Source organism: Silene latifolia, chromosome 8 (genome assembly GCF_048544455.1).
Source record: "Silene latifolia isolate original U9 population chromosome 8, ASM4854445v1, whole genome shotgun sequence".
NCBI classification, from domain to species: domain Eukaryota; kingdom Viridiplantae; phylum Streptophyta; class Magnoliopsida; order Caryophyllales; family Caryophyllaceae; genus Silene; species Silene latifolia.
The window spans coordinates 110,462,431-110,484,535 of NC_133533.1; the positions used below are offsets into that span (position 1 = coordinate 110,462,431).

At 37.7% G+C, this 22,105-nt stretch overlaps 1 protein-coding gene across 1 annotated transcript; it reads right to left on the minus strand.

Moving 5' to 3' along the window:
- Window positions 1-16,389: 16,389 nt before the first annotated feature.
- Window positions 16,390-21,695, minus strand: LOC141597320 (desmethyl-deoxy-podophyllotoxin synthase-like). Its single transcript, XM_074417734.1, has 3 exons — window positions 21,053-21,695; window positions 17,459-17,780; window positions 16,390-17,202 (listed from the first exon to the last, which is right to left on the minus strand). The coding sequence occupies exons 1-3, from the start codon at window positions 21,631-21,633 to the stop codon at window positions 16,582-16,584; spliced, it is 1,524 nt and encodes a 507-aa protein (XP_074273835.1). The 5' UTR covers window positions 21,634-21,695; the 3' UTR covers window positions 16,390-16,581.
- Window positions 21,696-22,105: the final 410 nt, after the last annotated feature.

Genomic DNA, 22,105 nt, shown 5'->3' on the forward strand with positions numbered 1-22,105 from the left:
GTTTAAATTAGGTAATCATATATTATACTGTCTTCTAGGGAAATGGATCATCTCCATTTCCTTTCTCTCCATTTCCTCTCACAATCTCCTTAAATAATAATTTCCTCTTTTACCCTCATTTCCCTTTATTTTTATGCGTAAATTTAGAACCGTTAGATGTTGTCAATATGCGATCCGGACCATTAATAAGTATTTGCCTCTCCATTTCTTTTGAGGAAATGGAGAGAAAATTGGCTCGTCTTCTAGTCGCTCATTTCTTCACTCTTTTCTTTTTCTTGGTAGTCGGATTTTCTTCTCTCTTTTCTTTTTTAGAAGGCTTTGTGTGGTCTAAATTCATTTACATGTGGAGTCGAGTGTTTTGTGTGATCGAAAATCATCTCTTTATTTCTTGTGCAAAATGAAATGCGGAAGAAATGAGCTACTAGGAGGGAGTATTAAAACAGGAGTCGATTGCTTACGTGTCAAAACTGAAATGAATTAACCATGTGTCATTGTAATCAGTAAGTCTCCTTTGTCTGTCACAAGTTTGTGACGGATCAAGTATCACTCATATGGGTAGATAGAACAAAAGTAAGAGTGACTGGGGAATCACAAATGGCTTGTCATTATCTTTCCAAGTGGGTTTTATTTGACCCATGATAACTATGTTATATATGTGCTTTCCTTGCCTAAAAACCTTTACTTATAGCTCACTTGTATGCATGTTATGTGCATATTCATGTCTTAATTGCTCAAACTCAAAACCCGTCGTTTGGGTATTTGGTTCGGTTTTATTTGTTTTGGTTGCCTTTGAATGAAGTATGGAGGCCTAGCAAACATTACACTAACTTAGGAGAGGACCACAAGCCAACCACATGACCCATGACCCAGCAAAAGAAGGGATGCAGACCCAAAATAAATGAAAACGGAGTCTAGCGTGGATCTTGAGAGCAAAGTGTGAATCTCATTCAGGGAAAAAGAAATCGGGTTGTTACCATCGTGCGTTGCTGAAGTGGGGTGTAAGCATCTCATACAGGGAAGGCCATGTCGTGTGATTCTGGTCGTGCATTCCCCATCTCAACTGTGCACTGCTGCAGATTTCCACGCCTTCTATACGACTTTGTTTTATTCGTTTTACTTGTTTTGTAACCTACTATATAAGCATAAACCTCGGGAATTTTATCTATCTATATTCATATTATATCATTTTAGAGAGAGAAACACAACTTTCTTTTGTGATTTGTGGTTTAATTCTTCATCTATTATCAAGTTCAAGCATTTCTATTTCATCTTTGTTCTTCCTTGTTCATTGTTCTTCTAGTTGGTATTGTTTCTTCTATCTTTACTTTCTTGTTGATTTGTTTATATTTTAGTTAACTCAAAGTTTAAATATTTAAGTTAGCTTGTTTCTAAAGGTTCTTCCTTTAACCTTATTAGTTGTTGTTGAATCTTGGTTCTATTAGTTTTCGATCACTTTTAATTTGATAATTGCATGTCAATTAGTAAAAATCCAAACTTTACCATGTTTAATATCAAAGGTCTAAACTTTATCACTTACATGAGTCTAACAATCATGATTAATGAGTAGTCCATTAAATAAGATATAATTAGACCCTAACATGAGTAATTAACCTACTAATTGCTTTCATTTAAATTAGTTGTTGAGAGGATTAGTTGAAGTTTAATAAAGGGATTAGTTATAGCTTGACATTTAGCTATAAAAGAAGGAGAAAACTATGTAATTGGTATCCTCATATTGAGTGATCAATAAATTTCCTAATGCGACTATAGTGAGGACGTAGCCAAGTTGGTGAACCTCGTAAATATTGTGTCCTTGTTATTTTTTCGATTCTTATCTTTATTATTGTGTCTGTGGTACATACCAAAAATCCCTACAAACTGGTATCAGAGCCCGGTTGGACGGGTGAGGGAAGATCGGAAGAGCGATCCACTAAAATTTCACAATAATGGAATGAGGCAAAATTTTGTTCGATAAATTCGATGGGAAAGATTTTGTTTATGGAAAATGCAAATAATGGATTATTTGTATTCAAAGAATCTATATGTTCCTTTTGGAAGGCACGAAGCCGGATTCCATGGAAAAGGAATGTTGGAGAAAATTGGATAGACAAGCGCTAGGTGTGGAGGATGAAGGTGATCTTTTGGCAGTGAGTGTCGAAGATCTGATTGAGTCTTGGGTATTAGACTCTGGTGTATCATTTCACGCTTCTCCGGTTAAAAATTCCTTTCATAAATTTATTGGTGGAAGGTGTGGTACTGCTTACTTGGCAAATGGTAAAGTGGTGCCGATTATGGGAAAATGTGATGTTGAGATACGTACCCCAACTGGGGGTAGGTGGGAGCTAACAGATGTCATGTTCATCCCGAACTTGAAAAAGAAATTGATATCTGTTGGAAAGCTCGATGAAGCAGGCTACAAGGTTGTCTTTGAGCAAAGTCGTTCCTGGAAAATAGTCAAGGAAGCTATTGTTGTAGCTCGTGGGACTAAGAGTGGAACTTTGTACACCACTGCAGGGTGTAGTGACATGAGTAGTGTAACTGCGGGAGGGATAAAGAATAAAATTGTTTCAAGAGACTTGTTGCGGGATCCGAAAACTATGCATAGTGGGCCTTACACTAAGTACCGTGGAAGTAAAGTCGGTGGCTTGAAGGCGGAAGGTGGTCCGAGAACGCACAAGGTGAAACTGACACGCTTAAATGTGTGTGAAAATTCAAGAAGTTCTAATAAGGCAATAAAGGGTGTTTCGTTTAGGTGGGAGTGCACGCCACGGAAAACGATGAGTGAAGCCCGACAAGTATGGTTGTCTTTGGGAACAAAGTTGAATGGTAAATGGTCAAGGATGAGTAGTACCTTGGCTGAGCTCTTGCATTTAGCATGAGCAAAGACATGGTCGCATTAGGTGAAAAGTAAAGTTGGTGTTACCTCCATAATTGTCGGGAGGTGGGAGATTGTTAGAATTAAGTCCCTTCATTATAGAGTTAGATGTTTTTAATTGAGACATAATGAGAAGGAGTTTCTAACTCACTAAAACTTACTTCTACATTGATCAAGGTAATGAATATAGTAAAGTTACATGGAAGTTATAGCTTGACATTTAGCTGTAAAAGAAGGAGAAAACTATGTAATTTGTATCCTCACATATTGAGTGATAAGTAAAATTTCTAATGCGACTATAGTGAGGACGTAGCCAAGTTGGTGAACCTCGTAAATATTGTGTCCGTGTTATTTTTCCGATTCTTATCTTTATTATTATGTCTGTGGTCCATACCAAAAATCCCTACAAGTTTGAACTTCATCTTTGAGAAAAGGGTTGGGAAAATCGAGAATTTATCGTATGCTTAGTGACTCCTAGCAATACTCGAATACTTTGGGGATGGCGCGCGTTCTCGGGTCTTAGAATATCGTAAATGAGAGTCCAACTTACGAACCCGAGAAGAAGGTGGGTCAGGGTTACTAGTGTCCAAGTGTGAACCTAGAAAGGAAGCATTAGGTGACTTAGAGGCGTTTCCCTTAGCTTATTTATCCCAAGATAACTAATTGGCGGAACTAAGACGTTAATTATGAATGTTGGTAGTTTAGTCATGCCTTAGCTCTTTAATTTATTGAGTAAAACCGCATCAATTTAGCTTGTTATTGTTCTTAGCAATTGCATTAGTTAATTTAAATTACTTGTCATTTGGTTTAGTTAAACAGTTAAACAATCGTTCAAAGCTTTATCCGACTTAGCTAAACAATTATAATTAAAACGATTATTAATCACCCTTAATTACTCCTTCTGGTTCGACCCTCAGTTAGTGCGACGAATATCGTTCACTTGTGAGGTATATAAAACTACCATCAACCCATCACAAGCTTGTGATGGATACTGCTCCTCACAAATGAGAATTTTTACATTGTAATATCACAACCAAACATATTTTGAATTGCTTATTTTCTAGCATCAAAGGTAACATATTGACCCCAAATATGTTATTTCACTATGTTGTTTGTCAAACACTAAAATTGACATATTAATTGGTCAAAAATGATAAACACCTTATGTAACACCTCGTGTTAATTAAACCAGCTTACTAAGTATTGGCGTCAATTTCATGGGAATAATATAATAAGAACTCCCTTGGGCCTAGCTTAAACGCTAAGGTATTGGCGTCAAACGGAGCTCGGAAGACAATTGTCGCCCGATACTTCGGCCAAGCACACAAAACAGATGAATTGTGGGTGGCCTATGATGACAAATAGTAGCAATCACAGGCGATTCCAATGGGGTGCAGTACATGCATCCGCATCCCTTCTCCAAAATAAATACAAATTTAATCAATAAAGGAGCATATGTTAATTATGTTGATCTAGTGTTCAGTGATAGTTTTTCTTACCTTAAAAGGTCATGGGCAGAGACGAAGCGGGCCATGCGGGCCTTAATTATGTTCAGTGATAGTTTTTCTTACCTTAATTATGTTCAGTGATAGCAATCACAGGCCTGGCCATGCGGGCCATGGCCCGGGCGGGTTTTCGGAAAATTTTCTACACAAAAAAAAACTAAAAATACAAAAAAAAACGTCCTATCTTTTCTGAATCTTTTCCATATTCATTGTTGCCGTAACAAATAGAAACATAGCTAAATTTGTACAGAAATTAATTGCAGAATAATTACCATAATTAAAAAAAAATAAAACTTTCTATGTTATATATGGTAAAAAAAAATTACAAGTACTACTGGAAAACAAAGTAAATAAAACAAAGAGCCATTAAACAAAAAGTCGAGGAGTCTCCATTGCGTTGATAGGAAGTAGATACTTCGGGATTTGGAGATCAATCACAAGTAATTTCTTATCTAATTTATCTTGTTTTCCTTATGGTTAGCAAACTTGGTGTATTAATTTTGAATTAGAGTTGATTGAAACTTTCAATTAAACGGTTGAATCTTTATTTTCATCCCAAAATTCATTAACATAGATTGATTACTTACCTTATTGTAAATAATGAAAGAAGAAATAAAAAATAATTGATTTTGTATTTGTCAGATGATAGAAAATTGAAGATGGAGTTTGCTCCGGCTTACTACATAGAAATGGGAGCAATAGTTTGTCTAATTGAATTTAGAAGTATGGTGGGTGGGTAATTTTTAGGGACTTGGGTGAATTTAGTTTTGCCCTTTCAATTACTTTTGATTTCTTCTTTTATTAAATAAAATGTTACATCATAACTTTAACGTTATATAAAGAGTATATTTTATAAAAGTTATAATGGATAAAAACTCCAACTAAACTCCAACAATAACTGAGTTTCTCGAGAGGAAAAATGGTGAAATTTCGACAAATGAATCATCAACCAATTCAATACATTTACGGTGACTCGGAGAGTAATATTTTATTACATAAAACCTTCGTGTACAAGCCATTTTCTAGTTAACGTAACAAAAATTTTCGGCCCAGGGTGGAATTTGGTCCGAGCTTCGTCCCTGGTCATGGGCTCAATCATTTCATTGAAAAATTTTTTTAATGTTCTTTTGTTCTCTCACCATACATTTTGCTAAATTAAATAAAATTTTTTATGTATAATTTGATTTTTTTGTTGTAAGAAAATTTTACGCACTCCCGCCCATACAATCCTTGAAACGCCGTGGTAGGAATATATATTGGGCCTAGGGATGGCAATGGGTTGGGTTGGATCGGGTTTTGCAAGATCCAAACCCGATCCACTTACTTATTGGATCACAAATCCATATCCATACCCGATCCATATCTAAAATTTTAAAATCCATACCCGATCCATTATACTTTTTTCAGACTCATACCCGTTCCAAATCCATACCCAATCCACTAAATAATCCAAAACCCAATATGAAATTTGATTTGACTACATAAAAATTTAATCTTATATAAGAAAATTTAAATTTCAAGGTTAATAAAGCCTAAATTTTCAATAATATCCACCTGGATCGGGTTCGGGTATGAATGGATCGGGTTTGAATTTGGTTCAGGTTTTCCAATAGTGGATATGGATATGGGTTTTTAAATAGTGGATCGGGAATGGGTTTTTAAAGAGTGGGTTTGGATCGAATTTTTTCCTACGGTTCGATTCGGGTTCGGTTCGGTTTGGGTCATAATTGCCATCCCTAATTGGGCCAAATCACTAATACAGATACAGGCTATAACAACGGTCAAAAACCGTTGTTATATAAAAAACGGACGTTGTTAAAGCGTCCGTTGTAGAAGGTTTTAACAACGGTTGGTTTACTTAAGGAAACCGTTGTTAAAACTATTAACCACAGTTTTATGTATAAAAACCCGTTGTGGAAAGTGTGACTCAATTTTGGGGGGAAAGTTATAACAACGGGTTTTAATATACAAAACCGTTGTTATAACTAAAGACAACGGGTTGTTTTAAAATAACCGTTGTTGTTTGTTCTTAAAAAATAAAAAAAAAATTAAATTAAATGTTACTAGATGCATGCATAATTACGGCCTGTTAGAATTCCGATGCATGCATTATTACTGACATCACTGTACATATGAACGGATAATATGGAATGAGAAGGGTTAGTAATAGGATTTGAAGCAGCATTATTGAGAGATATGATGATGATTATGGCACAACTTCCTAACATATATATTAATTAAAAAGCAATTAACTCAACCCACACATTGCTTTGTGTTTCATATCTCAACTAACATTTCCATTATCTCATATATTCATCTCCAAACTCTAACTGCTAAAACAAACTCTACTTAATCTTTCAAATCAAACTCAAAAAACTCCAACAAAATGAATGATTTCATCCTTAAGACTCTTACCATGATCGAGAACAACAACAACTTCATCCGCCGGTTCCTCCATATTGAGGAAAGTTTCAGGAGCTACCTTGCGGAAGCTCGATCCGCACTGAAGCACGCCAAAGAAGATGGCTTGACGGAGCAGCGGAGCGATTGCGGCTATATGACGATATAGCAACTGCTCAAACGGAACCTCAAATAGCCAAGGAGGAGAGGACGGATACGATAGAGCAAAATAAGATCCTCCATGAAAATATAAGAATTGCATTTTTACATATGTAATTTTTTTTTTTAATTTATGTATTTATAAATATATATATATATATATTAATTATGTTTATCTTACTTCTTCATCTTGCTTCTTCATTGTTTTACTAACTAATTATGCGAACAATACTTAAACAAATAACATAATGGTCGATAAAAACACATACATGCAAAAGAAATAAATAGAAAAAGAAAATAATGACGATGAAACTAACAGTGACGGCGAGATTTACCTGATAAATACAGAACGTAATAGACGATGAAATCACGGTGACGAGAAGATAAAGCGACGATGAGAAAGAGAGAAATAGAGAAAGAGAGAAAGAGAGTGTGTATGTGTTTTGTGTTTATTTGTCTGCTGTGTTTGTGTTTGTGTTTGTGTATTAAGGGTTGTGTTTTGTGGCTGCAGCAGACTTCTGTTTGTGTGGTTTATAGTATGGGAGGTATTGACAACGGTTATTAAACAACAACCGTTGTGAAATAAGTTTTAACAACGGTTGTAAAAAACACCCGTTGTTAAATATGTTTTAACAACGGGTTTCAAAAGTAACCGTTGTGATTACTTTTCACTAACTTTGCGCCAATTTTGCGCCAAATTATTAACAACGGTTGTGCATGTGTGACCCGTTGTTAAAACTAATAACAACGGTTTTTATAACCATACCCGTTGTAATTGATTTTAGTAAAATTCGCGCCATACATTCTACAACGTCTATTGTGATTTTCGTGAATAATCGTTGTTAAATGGGCGTTGTAGTTGCCTGGATTTGTAGTAGTGAATAATAAGAGACAAATAGACCACGCTATTCATATGGGCCATGCCCACTTGCTTAAGCCTTGAAACATCGATTCGCCACTTATTTTACAACTAACATGCAAACATCCTTCTTAGGAGGACCGTCAAAGGACAGTTTCTTTTTTTTTTTTGAGTGACTAGGCGTTGAATCCCCCCGGACACATGCAATACCCTGCAAACCACGTGTGCCATGTAAGACATCCTTTAGGATGACAGGTAACCGCAGCACTCCCGTGTAGGGAGTCGAACCCGGGACCTCTCAATTCGTTGCCATTGCAACGTTTTGAGGCACTCCCGCACTCCACTACACTCAAGCCACTTTGGTTACAAAGGACAGGTTCGTTCCGTCATTTTCCAACATTTTTCTCCCAGATTTGTAACAAAATAATTTCGGGTATCAGTAACGCATTATTAGAAAGATAGACGTATGCTTATTTCGACTCATATAATAACCCAAATAAATTTTCGAGACCGTCCCCTATAATAGAAAATAAATATAATTGTTGGAGTTTAAGGGCAAATCTAGGGGGACCCGGATGGACAAGTACCCACCATGAAATTCTGAAAATCTATAGTAAGTACTCCCTCCACTTCCCTATTTTCACCCCATTTCCCCCTTTTGGCAAATTATCTATTTTCACCTCATTTCTCTTCTTTCCTTATTTGGATTACCTTTTTCATTCTTTAATCATTCTTTTCACCCCACTTACATCTCTTTTATTACTTTTTCATTCTTTAATCGTTCTTTTCACCCCACTTACAACTCTTTTATTACTTTTTCATTCTTTAATAATTTTTCTTAATATGCGTGTAAAAAGAAATGGGGTGAACAAAAAAATGTGGAGGGAGTATTAAATATAGGCTATGAAAGCAACAAAGAAACATGGCACATCGGTAAAAGTGGTGGATAAATTTCAAGGTTGTCCGCAGGGGCGGATTTATAGGGGGTGATGGGGGTGAACCCTCACCCCCATTAATTTGAGAAATAACTGATATATATTTGTTTGTGTGTTAAAATTATATCAAACCTTGGTGGCTCATTGGTAGAAACTATTATCCACCAACAAAACAACCTGGGATCAAGCCCTACAATTGCATTTTTTTTTTCCAAAAATAGTGTATTTGGCAAGATGGTAATACTTTCTTGTGTTTTTTTTTCTTTTTTTCTAAATTTTTACCTTTTCTCAATAATTTCTTTCTTGAAATTTTTTTCATTAGTTTATGTCCCATAAGTTATTGTAATACCGAAATAGTGTATTTGGCAAGATGGTAATACTTTCTTGTTTTCTTTTTCTTTTTTTCTAAATTTTTACCTTTTCTCAATAATTTCCTTCTTGAAATTTTTTTCATTAGTTTATGTCCCATAAGTTATTGTAATACCGTCTAACCATAAACATATTGACATTCATATTATTTGTCCAAATAGTGTATTTGGCAAGGTGATAATACTTTCTCGTTTTCTTTTTCTTTTTTTCTAAATTTTTACCTTTTCTCAATAATTTCCTTCTTGAAAGAAATTTTTTTTCCTTAGTTTATGTCCCATAAATTATTGTAATACCGTCTAACCATAAACATATTGACATTCATATTATTTGTTAAATGTCGCGCCTGATCGAGTAATTATATTTAATCCTAGATTCGCCACTGGTTGTCCGAGTTCAATTCTCTTTGTCTACAGTACAAAATTAAATATTTATGTGTTTGGTGGGATTTGAACCCCCACCGTCTTAGTTATAGGTTCAAAGTACAACCACTTTGTCAACACTCAATCTTGTTTATATTAGAAATTAAAAATTGTTAAAAACCAGAAATGAAGGATATTCATATCATATTTTTAAATGATGATTTCCATTTAAATTTGTACCCTAATATATCTCTATAAGGCCGTTTTTTAAATTACGTTAATTATGTTTGATTTTCGAAAATCCATTCAAAATTTACTAATTTGCATCAAGGATTTTAACAATCGACCGTGAAATTCATTGCTCGGTAATCGTTTTTTTCCGAGTTTATCGCAACTATATTTTCAAATGCCGCGACGAAAAAAAATTGTGCCCCCTTAAAGGAAAATCCTGCATCCGCCCCTGTTGGAGTTCAACCATAACCGGTTCTGATTTAGATGGTTCATCTATCGTGGTATATGTGTTCAAATCGTGACAGCCTTCATTCTCCAATAACTCACGAAGTGGATTTTCATTTTCAGCACATGGTATGGGAGAGCATGTGCACTAACCACTCTTCGAGCCCAATGGGCATTCAAGTGAGGGGCCGTAATAAGAAATAAATATAATTGTTGGATCCAAACCATCTTTTTAATAAATATAAAACGAGAAAAACGGACCCGATCTATAGTGCTATACATACCTGGATGTGAGATTGAAAAGGAGCCCAAACAGCAACTCACTAAGATTAACACAACCATCACCAACCTTACCCTCCAAAGCAATACCCTCAACAAACCTACATACTTCCTCTTCCCTCATAACGCGAAACGATTGCACCCTTTTAACCGTAAACAACTCAACCATAGCAATCTTCCTAACTTGTCTCCAATACTCGCCATAAGGCGCAAGCCCAATATCGGAACAACCATAATATACAACTTTTCCAGCCAACAATTCTGGCCTATTTGCAAAATTTGTGTCATGGGTACGTAAAATGTTGGAATAATGGGGTCCCTCCAAGTGGGGGCCACATGCATTAAATGATAGAAGAAAAAATGGTTTGCTGGGAGTAGCATGCATAGGACGGTGTATGTGCATAGGACGGTGTAGCATACAAGTTTTTCAAACTCTGCGTACTCAGTTGCAAAATGTGCAGTGCCATGGAGTACTATAAATACCAAGCTTCGGAGCATTGCAAAACGTCCCATATCCCCAGCAAATACATAAACCAGTAAGTGAGAAATAAGAGCCACTTACTGAGAGTGTGAGAGAAAAATACAGAGAGTTTGAGAGTTATTGTGGTACTGCTCAAACAATCCTGTCAGTACGGTATCCTGTCGGAAAGGCGTAAAATCTCCGACTGAGTCCCACACATTTAGAATATTATTTCTGAGGGTCCGAGTATTATCCGAGTAGCTAGAATAATATTTGTAATCTCCTAGTGGGTACTAGGAAAGGCATTGTGTTCCCATTATTTTGCTTAAAGTGGAGATATTAAGCGGCCTAAGGGTCCCGTGGTTTTTACCCTTATTCAAAGGAGTTTTCCACGTAGAAAATCGGTGTCCATATTCTCTATTTTGTTGACGTATTTATTATCGTCTTGTCCATTTTATAATTACACTCCCGCAAGAGGGTAATAGGTCCACGCTTCCGCTCAATATTAACGCCTATTACCCAACAGAGTGGTATCAGAGCTCTGGTAGCTCTCGGTATACTTTGTGTAATTTTTTAAAATGGAGGATACCGTCACAATTAGTGGCATGATAAAATTAACGGCGACCAATTATCCAATATGGAAGCCAAGAATGGAGGACATTCTTTATTGTAAAGACATGTACCATGTCGTCGCATTTTCGACGAAACCCGTTGATAAAACGGAAGATGCGTGGTATACATTAAATCGAAAGGTTGTCGGATTGATCCGTCAATTTATCGATCAGAGTGTTTTTCAGCATGTAGCCAGTAACACAGTGGCTAATACACTCTGGAATAGATTGGAGTCCATGTACGAACGCAAGACGACTCTCAACAAAGCCTCTCTAGTTAGACGACTAGTGAGACAAGAGTACAAAGACGGTCGTAGCATGGTGGAGCACCTCAATGAATACCAGGGCTTGTTAAATCAGATAACAAGCATGAAGATAAGTCTCGCAGATGAGGTTCAGGCACTCTTACTTCTCAGCTCCCTCCCGGACAGCTGGGAAACGCTCGTAGTGTCTTTAAGCAACTCCGTTCCAGAAGGAAACCTCACAATGACAATTGTGAAAGATAGCTTGCTTAATGAAGAAGCTAGAAGAAAAGAATTTGGTACTTCCAACTCTGTGGAAGTCCATGTTGCAGAAACCTCTCGTGGAAGAGGTAAAAGCAAAGGGTCGCAAAAACGCGATCAATCCAGGGAGACATCGCAGGCCAGAAAAGAAGTTACCTGCTACTATTGCGAGAAGCCGGGCCATAAGCAAAATGAATGTCGTTTAAGGAAACGTGATCTAGCAAAAGGAAAATATCGCAACAATGATCACGAAAGCCAAGGTGAAACCAGTGCCGTAGCTGCCAGTGCTGAAGTATTTTTCATAGGTGACGATGGTTACCTAAATGTGGCATGTGAGGATAGTATGTGGGTTGTTGACTCTGGCGCGTCATACCACATCACCTCAAATGTGGACTTCTTCTCTTCTTATACTGCCGGAAATTACGGTAGTGTAAGAATGGGAAATGATGGTTCCTCCAAAATCATTGGTATTGGAGATGTTTGTTTGCAAACCAACACTGGGCATAAGTTGGTACTGAAGAATGTCCGACATGTTCCTGACATCCGGTTAAACCTAATGTCTGCCGGGATGTTAGATGATGAAGGTTATTGCAGTCAACTCAATGATGGCAAGTGGAAGTTGACTAGAGGTTCTATGATCGTGGCGCGAGGAAAGAAGCAGAGAACACTTTATATGACTCAAGCGAAAGTGAGTCATGGAGAGGCAAACATTGTTGCACCAGATGCCTCTACCGAGCTTTGGCACAAAAGGCTCGGGCATATGAGCGAGAAGGGCCTACAAATCCTCGCTCGTAAGCAAATCCTCCCTGAAGTAAAAGGTGTGCCCCTAAAACTCTGTGTTGATTGTTTGGCTGGGAAACAACATAGGGTGGCATTTCAAAGAACGCCTCAGAAAAGGCGTAGCCCCGTTTTGGATTTAGTCCATACGGATGTCTGTTCCATTACAGAAAAGTCACATGACGGTGCATTGTATTTCGTGACTTTCATTGATGATCATTCTAGAAAAATATGGGCTTCTGCTTTGGCGAACAAGCCCCAAGTACTAGAATCATTCAAGGTGTTCCATGCTAAAGTTGAGAGAGAAACTGGCATGAAGTTGAAGAGCGTTAGAGCAGACAACGGCGGTGAGTATCGGGGTCCGTTTGAAGAGTATTGCCGAGGCCATGGAATTAGGCTCGAGAAAACGGTTCCCAAGACACCACAACAGAATGGTGTAGCAGAGAGAATGAATAGGACAATCGGAGAAAGGATTCGGTCCATGCTCTCTCACGCAAAGCTTCCAAAAACGTTTTGGAAAGAAGCACTAAGGACAGTTGTCTACCTGATTAACCGATCCCCCTCAGTTCCTCTGGATGGTGATATCCCAGAGAGAGTCTGGACAAGAAAAGATGTTTCCTACAAGAACTTGAGAGTCTTCGGATGTAGAGCGTTTGCTCATATCCCGAGAGACGAAAGAGCCAAGCTTGACAGCAAGACGAAGCAATGCATCTTCGTTGGGTATGGGGAAGAATATTTCGGTTATCGTCTATGGGACCCGGTAGATAAGAAGATCTTCAGATGTAGAGATGTGGTATTATTTGAAGATCAGACGATAGAAGACTTTGAGACGCCAAGGAAACCAAAGTCTAACCCCGTGAGTCCACGTGATCTGGATCCTAAAGCTCCTGAACGGAATGATGATCATGGGGGAGAAGATCACAATGATGATCTTGACGGTGATGAGCCAGAGCCACCACAAGATCAAGTGATTCAACAGCCTCAACGACAACCTCAAGAAGTGGGGAGATCTGATAGGCATCGAAAGCCAAACTCCCTCCTTTCACCTGATATATGGGCATTGCTTAGTGACGGGGGAGAGCCAGAGTCTTATAATGAGGCTATTGCGGATGTTCACCAGAAAGAGTGGAAAATAGCCATGCAAGACGAGATCAAATCCTTGCATGAGAACCACACATATGATCTGGTAGAGTTGCCAAAGGGCAGAAAAGCACTCAAGAATAAGTGGGTGTTCAAGTTGAAGACTGAAGAAAATAGCTGACAACCAAGGTACAAGGCAAGGTTGGTTGTGAAAGGGTTCAGTCAAAAGAAGGGAATAGATTTCGATGAAAATTTTTCTCCGGTCGTGAAAATGTCTTCGATCCGAGTTGTGCTTGGCATGGCCGCAAGCATGGATATGGAGATCGAACAACTCGACGTGAAGACAGCCTTCCTACATGGTGATTTGGAAGAAGAAATTTTCATGGAGCAGCCTGAGGGGTTTGAGGAGAAGGGAAATGAATACTTAGTGTGTCGGTTGAACAAGAGCTTTTACGGTCTAAAACAAGCTCCACGACAGTGGTATAAGAAATTTGAATCCTTCATGATAGATCATGGCTATCAGAAGACGATGCGGACCACTTTGTGTATTCGTGAAGAAGTTTCCCGACGGGGATAATATTATCCTCCCGTTATATGCAGACGATATGCTGATCGTTGGTCGTGATACTATGAAGATCGCTAATTTGAAGAAGGCGATGACCAAGTACTTTGCTATGAAAGACTTGGGTCCTGCAAAACAAATCCTTGGAATGAAAACCTCTCGTGACAAGGAAAATAAGAAAATATGGTTGTCACAGGAGAGGTATATTGAGAAGCTGTTAGAGAGGTTCAACATGCATAGGGCGAAGCCAGTAAGTTCTCCACTAGCTGGTCATTTCAAGTTGAGCTCTCGACAATGTCCTGAAAGTGGGGCCGATGAACAAGAGATGCAGAAAGTTCCTTATGCATCTGCAGTTGGAAGTCTTATATACGCGATGGTGTGCACAAGACCAGACATAGCTTATGCGATTGGTGTCGTTAGCCGGTTCCTCTCAAATCCGGAAAAGCGCACTTTGGGAAGTCACAAATGGATCCTCGGGTATTTGCGCGGTACCTCCAAGATGTGTTTATGTTTTGGTCAAGGCGACCATGTGCTAGATGGATATACAGATGCCGATTTAGCCGGAGATTCAGACTCCCGAAAATCAACTTCGGGATACTTGATGACTTATGCAGGGGGAGCAGTATCATGGCAATCCAGGTTACGAAGTGTGTAGCTTTGTCCACTACGGAGGCGGAGTACATTGCGAATGGCAAAGCTTGTAAGGAACTTTTATGGATGAAGAAGTTCTTACAAGAATTAGGTCAAGAACAGGAGAAGTATCGACTATATTGTGATAGTCAAAGTGCGATTCATCTCGCAAAGAATCCCACCTTCCATTCTAGGTCCAAGCATATAGATGTCAGATATCATTGGATCCGAGATGTGTTAGATTCCAATCTCCTAGAACTCGAGAAAATCCATACCGACGATAATGGGTCGGATATGATGACGAAGACGCTACCCATGGAGAAGCTCGACGTTTGTCGAAAGAAGGCGGGTATGACAGTGTCCCCACCTAGTCGGGAGGGGGAGAATTGTTGGAATAATGGGGTCCCTCCAAGTGAGGGCCACATGCATTAAATGATAGAAGAAAAAATGGTTTGCTGGGAGTAGCATGCATAGGACGGTGTATGTGCATAGGACGGTGTAGCATATAAGTTTTTCAAACTCTGCGTGCTCAGTTGCAAAATGTGCAGTGCCATGGAGTACTATAAATACCAAGCTTCGGAGCATTGCAAAACATCCCACATCCCCAGCAAATACATAAACCAGTAAGTGAGAAATAAGCGCCACTTACTGAGAGTGTGAGAGAAAAATACAGAGAGTTTGAGAGTTATTGTGGTCCTGCTCAAATAATCCTGTCAGTACGGTATCCAGTCGGAAAGGCGTAAAATCTCCGACTGAGTCCCACACATTTAGAATATTATTTCTGAGGGTCCGAGTATTATCCGGGTAGCTAGAATAATATTTGTAATCTCCTAGTGGGTACTAGGAAAGACATTGTGTTCCCATTATTTTGCTTAAAGTGGAGATATTAAGCGACCTAAGGGTCCAGTGGTTTTTACCCTTATTCAAAGGAGTTTTCCACGTAGAAAATCGGTGTCCATATTCTCTATTTTGTTGACGTATTTATTATCGTCTTGTCCATTTTATAATTACACTCCCGCAAGAGGGTAATAGGTCCACGCTTCCGCTCAATATTAACGCCTATTACCCAACATAAAATATCGTTGGCCACCTCGGCCGAGGATATTACTATTGTAGGTACCTCCCCTAGACGGAGGTGCATTATCGGTCCGTAAATTTTGGATAGTTGTTGTAGGCGCTGGGGTGGTGGTGTTGTTTTGGATGCGAGTTGGTGTAAATTTCCTATTATGGGTAATTTTAGTGGTCCGGGAGGGAGTTGTTTTTGTTTTGAAAATAATGTTTTTGAGATTAGTTTTGTTAGTATGGGTAGTAGTATGATGAGGAGTGGAATTATCCATGGTGAAAAGGGGGTTGACATTTTTTTTTGTTTGGTTAAGGTTGATATAAGGAATTGAGATGGGTTTGAATTGGTTGAATATTTTGGTGTTTATATATTTGGAATTTCAATTTAATGATCAATATAATAAGTTGTATTATTGGTATTGGGACTAGGACGGAGTAGCTTCCTCTATTTGTCAGTATAGAGGTGCTTGACTTGAGTAATTAAATTGGAGTACAGAATAAATCGTTTTAAACAAGTGTTATTGTATACCATCTGGTTGAGAGCATACTACATTATTTTTTGTATATCATCTGGTTTAGTCCGGAATCGGTCCCTGATAGGATTAACAAGGCAATTTCACACTTATGAGTTTAAACACTACTGCGTTTCCATGACTTCAAACCAATACCATAAAATAAAACAATCCCTTACCAGGGCACACTACATAACAAAAGATGAATAAGGTATAGGAATGATATGCAAGTCATTTTTCCTCCTCATTGTAATTCCAAATAATTCGTCCATGTCTAGATCTTCTGCCTTCATTCCATTTGGCAACTTCCAATCGAAATGGTAGAGCAACATAGCTAAAGGGAGCTCGACGTTAGCCACGCCTAGTGTCAAACCCGGACACATTCTCCTACCAGCACCAAATGGAATTAGCTCAAAGTCGTTCCCTTTATAGTCTATTAACGAGTTTTCAAATCTCTCGGGCTTATAAACATTAGGGTCCGGCCAATAATTAGGATCTCGGCCGATGGCATAAGCGTTCATTATAACTCGGGTTTTTGAAGGTACGTCGTAACCCTGGATTTGGCAATCTTCAATGGATTCTCTAGGGACTAAAAGGGGTACAGGAGGGTGTAGTCTAAGACTTTCTTTGATGACCGACTTTAAGTACTTTAGCTCTTCTAGCTTTGTTTCATCAATTGTTTTATACCCGTTGTATACTCGTCTAACCTCCTCTTGTGCCTTTTTCATAGCTTTCGGGTTCTTTAGCAACTCTGACATTGCCCATTCTATTGTCGTTGAGGATGTCTCACTTCCAGCACCAAATATTTCCTACATAAATTGAGGAAAAATTTACATGATTACATGACATATACTCAATTCACCATTCCCCGAGTATTCCGGCTCTATGATCTTCTCACATAGGACTACTAATCCCTTCTTTCAAGTCATTTCCATACAGTTGTTCAAAATTCCTCTCATTTAATTTGAACAAACGTATAGAAATGCCTTGAAAGGAAGGTGTACCAGTTAACGTGTTCATTTTAACAAAATCGAATCAATAATAGTAAATATTCGAAATAATTACCAATATGATGGCTTTGATGTTGTCCGTCGACAAGGAGAATTCTGAGGAATCAAGTACATTATCTTGGTGAAACTTCATAAGAACATCAACCAAATTTTCCTCTGTTTTCATGTTAGATTTATGTCCATTAACAATTGGATCAAGTAACCGGTTCGATTCTTGGGCCATTTCCTTGAGCATTTTCTTCATACCACCTATTGAATGTAACAATTTCATAGATGGGAAAATGTCCTCTATTGCAAACCCTGAAAATGCCTTTGACATTCTGGTTATCAAGTCTCTAAATGCTGCTTGATCTATCCCCTTTTTGCTGAACGCGGCTCTACAACAAGGCACGGAATATATATTAGTATATTCCGACCAAATTATGAGACAAGTTCAATACTCTCGTTAATCATAAATTTTCATTTAAGCTGGCTATTATTCGTGGTGCATTTTTTACAAAAGAAAATAGAAAAAAGATATATGTGGGTCACATACTCACATGCTGGTGAGGTAACTGAAATGCGAAACAGAAGAAGTGAAATAAATCAAATAAATGGACCAAATGATAAAATTTTTGAAAAAACTGTGAAAATCAAGCACCAGAAGATTATACTTCTTCTATCTCAACATTATCTTTCTCGATTGACTTACATAGTCTCTAAGACATCGCTTTAACTCGACTTTTCTCCATTTCTATAAAATAATATAAGAAAGAGTTATTTTATAGGAAGAATTTATCATATGGGTGACCTGCAAAAATTACTCAATCCTTTAAGTAATCTGAATTTAATCCCTCCTATCATCCCTTTCTTCCCAGAACAAACTTGCTTGTTTTTTTGACCCGCTATAACAGGTGAAAAATGACGTGGCCATGAATATTTTATAGGAATACTCCATCATATGGGTGACCTGCTTAAATTACTCCATCCTTTAATCAGTGGCGGAGCCAGGATTTGAACTTAGGGGGGGCGAAAAATTTTAAGGGGGGCGAACGACTAATTTCATAAGGCACCCTCAAATTTTTTTTGAAAAGTTTAACTTAAAACTTCGAATATTTCATCCGCCGGGAAGGGGGGGGGGGGGAGGGGGGCGACCGCCTCAGCTAGCCCCCCTAGCTCCACCACTGCCTTTAATCCTCCTATCACCATCATGCATTTTTGACCACCCAATCACCATCACGTTTGGCGGTTGAGGCGGCGGTGGCGGAAGAGAGTGCTTATAATGAAAATTGAGTTGAGAATGTTGGGAACGAGAATAGGAATAGGGATTAGGGAGAATGTTGGGTCTTCGGAGAAGGTGGCTAAAAGATTGTTGTTGTTGTCGTCGTCTTGGTTTGGTGGTGGCAATGTGATGTTTGCTGTGGTGGGGTCTTTGAAGGTGGGGAGTTTTTGGAGAGGTGATCGAAGAAGGTGATGTTGTTGCATTGTTGCGACCAGGGGCGGAACCAGGAATGAGACTTTCCTAGGGCTAAATTCATAGACTATTGAAGCGTATTGGTTAAAGAAAAATTCAAATCGCGACCATTGGAATATCCATGTATGAGTTTCCGAGTCTAGGCCCCATTGAGGAAAACAAATTTTTTTTTTGATCCACTAATTAGGCTAAATCAAGTAAAATTTATATTTTTAACTCAGAAACCGCCTTAATATTTTAATTGGAATTCCAGGGAAAAAAATATGGATCCACTATAACCAAGACAATTCTCAGCAAAGGGAGATAGTAACTATTTTTATTAATCTTGAATGTCCCGTATTAAAGATTAACAAAAAGGAACGTATATGAAAAGAAAATAGTTAAAGTCGGTCGTATACAATATTTTACTCGTATCAATTAAATATTTTATAATAATAAATAAAATAAGTACTTGATTTAAATATATCATAAGAAATTGTCCCATAAAATTGGATATGTATGACTAATAAATAGGGAAGGTTAGTTTCACATTTCACTAAAAAAAACGTAGTTGATCATTCATGTACGCATTTTACTCAATCATGTACTTTTTACCATAATATTTCCATAAGATACCCTTTTCCTTCAAAAAAAAAAATAAACTTCTCTTTTTCCTCTTCTCAAAAATTGATCAATTTTTTTACTAAGATTAGCAGTTATGCAACTTAATTCTTATATTAAACAAGTAAATATTCTATTTTCATCAATTATACATCTTAATCATAGGCATTTTCTTTTATCAAAATCATTATAATTTTATGCAATTAGATCTAATTAGGTTAATAAAATTAGGGTTAATTAAAATTAATCTGGGGAGGGGCTGGTGGGAAGGGGAAAGGGTAGTAGCTTGCCTGAACCTTGATTAAGAATAAGGATTAGGAGGGTGCAAGTGATTAGAGGATAACGAATACATGGGTGAACAAAAATGTTAAATATTAAGCTAGTAAAATCTTGAATGAAATTTTTTTCTAGACCAAAACAATTGAATACTCTTTTTCTTATGAAAGAAAAACGAATGAATATAATCTATACAAGTATCTCGTTGCGATAGTCGGTGGATGAGGGAGATAGCAGGCGGTGGTGGCGAGAGTGGCAGGCGGGGTGGTAGGATGGTGGACGAGGGGAGTTTGAAGAAAATTGGGGGAAATTGAAAGGGAAGGCAAGTACATGAATGAGTAAAATGGAAAAGGTAAAATTGGTAATGTCGTACATGATTGAGTAAATCATGTACATGAATGAGCATAACCCAAAAAAAATAGGAAAGGTTTTCATCATGTCTTAGGGAAATTGGAATTGCGTAAAATCAAGGTGCGTTGTATGGGGGATCGAACCCCTGTTGTCTCAGCACAAGAGCATAATAACAACCATGTGTGCTACAATTTAATCATGCTATCTTAGTGCACTGAAATTTATTTAATTTATTATTTCATCTAGGGCTATAACCCTAGGAAATATGGGTTAGATCCGCCTATGGTTGCTGCGGATAATGACAATTTGGTTTTAATTCGAGTTTTGATTATTTTGGATTGATTTTACATCTTTAGTTTGTTATGCAGGTTAGGACAATTTAGTTGTAGGGTTGAGTTGCCCATTGAAAAGGTTAGAATTGAGAGAAGAAGAGATAAGAGAACGGGAGAATGAAGGGAGTCGGCGTCGGATGAGTGATCACAGGAGGAGTGTTAACAGTTCGGATTATTATGAGATTAAATATAGTGAGAGAATTATAAGAAAGTGTTTATTAACCCTTAAAAACATAAGGTAATCTGTTATTTAGGTTGTCGGTCACTCTTGTGTGTTATGAGAAGAAGGGGGGATAGGAGGCCTTAAATTCGGATTACTTGAAGGATGGAATAATTTAAGCAGACCACCTATAAATAGGGAAGATTATCTAGAATATGAGAGAGTACTGTTTTTAAAGATTTTTGTACAAAGTCATGATGATGTAAATATTTTTTTCATCTAGTTATAATTTTTATTATTGCAATACGTATTAATGGTTAAAAATTTTAAGCTTTGATCTTAAAAGTTAAACTAAAAAGATAATTCGGGATGGAGGAAGTATTACAACTTACAAGTTCGCTTTTAATTCATTTTATTGTCAAAGTATAAACAAGAGTCTTACGCAAGACGCCAAGATCGCACTGAATTTATACATACCTGGATGTGAGATTGAAAAGGAGCCCAAAAACCAGTTCGCTAAGATTAACACAACCATCACCAACCTTACTCTCCAAAGCAATACCCTCAACAAACCTACACACTTCCTCTTCCCTCATAACTCGAAACGATTGCACCCTTTTAACCGTAAACAACTCAACCGTAGCAATTTTCCTAACTTGTCTCCAATACTCGCCATAAGGCGCAAGCCCAATATCGGAACAACCATAATATATAACTTTTCCAGCCAACAATTGTGGCCTATTTGCAAAATTTGTGTCATGGGTACGTAGAATATCCTTGGCCACCTCGGCCGAGGATATTACTATTGTAGGTACCTCCCCTATACGTAGGTGCATTATCGGTCCGTAAATTTTGGATAGTTCTTGTAAGCGTTGGGGTGGTGGTGTTGTTTTGGATGCGAGTTGGTGTAAATTGCCTATTATGGGTAATTTTGATGGTCCAGGAGGGCGTTTTTGTTTTGAAAATGGTTTGAGAAATGTTTTTGAGATTAGTTTTGTTAGTATGGGTAGTAGTATGATGAAAAGTGGAATAATCCATGATGAAAATGGGGTTGACATTTTTTGTTGTTGTTGTTGTTGTTGAATAGAACACCTATGGACTATATATAGAGGTATTTCTAGCCACCAGGTGTGTACAAAATGGGAGAGGAGATGATATAGATTTTTTTTAAACAAGGTGGAGTGAATTAAGATATGATAAATTTGATATTTTGATTGACAATAGGTCTCACTTGTGACGGATATACTTGTCACAAGCTTGTGACGGGTTAAGTATCATCTACATGGGTAGATAAGACAAAACGTAGAATGTATAGGAAATCACAAATGACTTGTCTTTATCCTAGCATGTGAGTTTTATTTGACCTGTCACAAACTTATTTACTAGCAGTCTAGCATTTAGGCTCTGTTTGGTAAAACTAACTCAAAAAGTAGCTGAAAACTGAAAAGCTAACTGAAACCTTAAAAAGTAACTGATAAGGTAGCTGGAAATTAGGAACTGATAAGGTAGCCGATTATAATAAAAAAATGT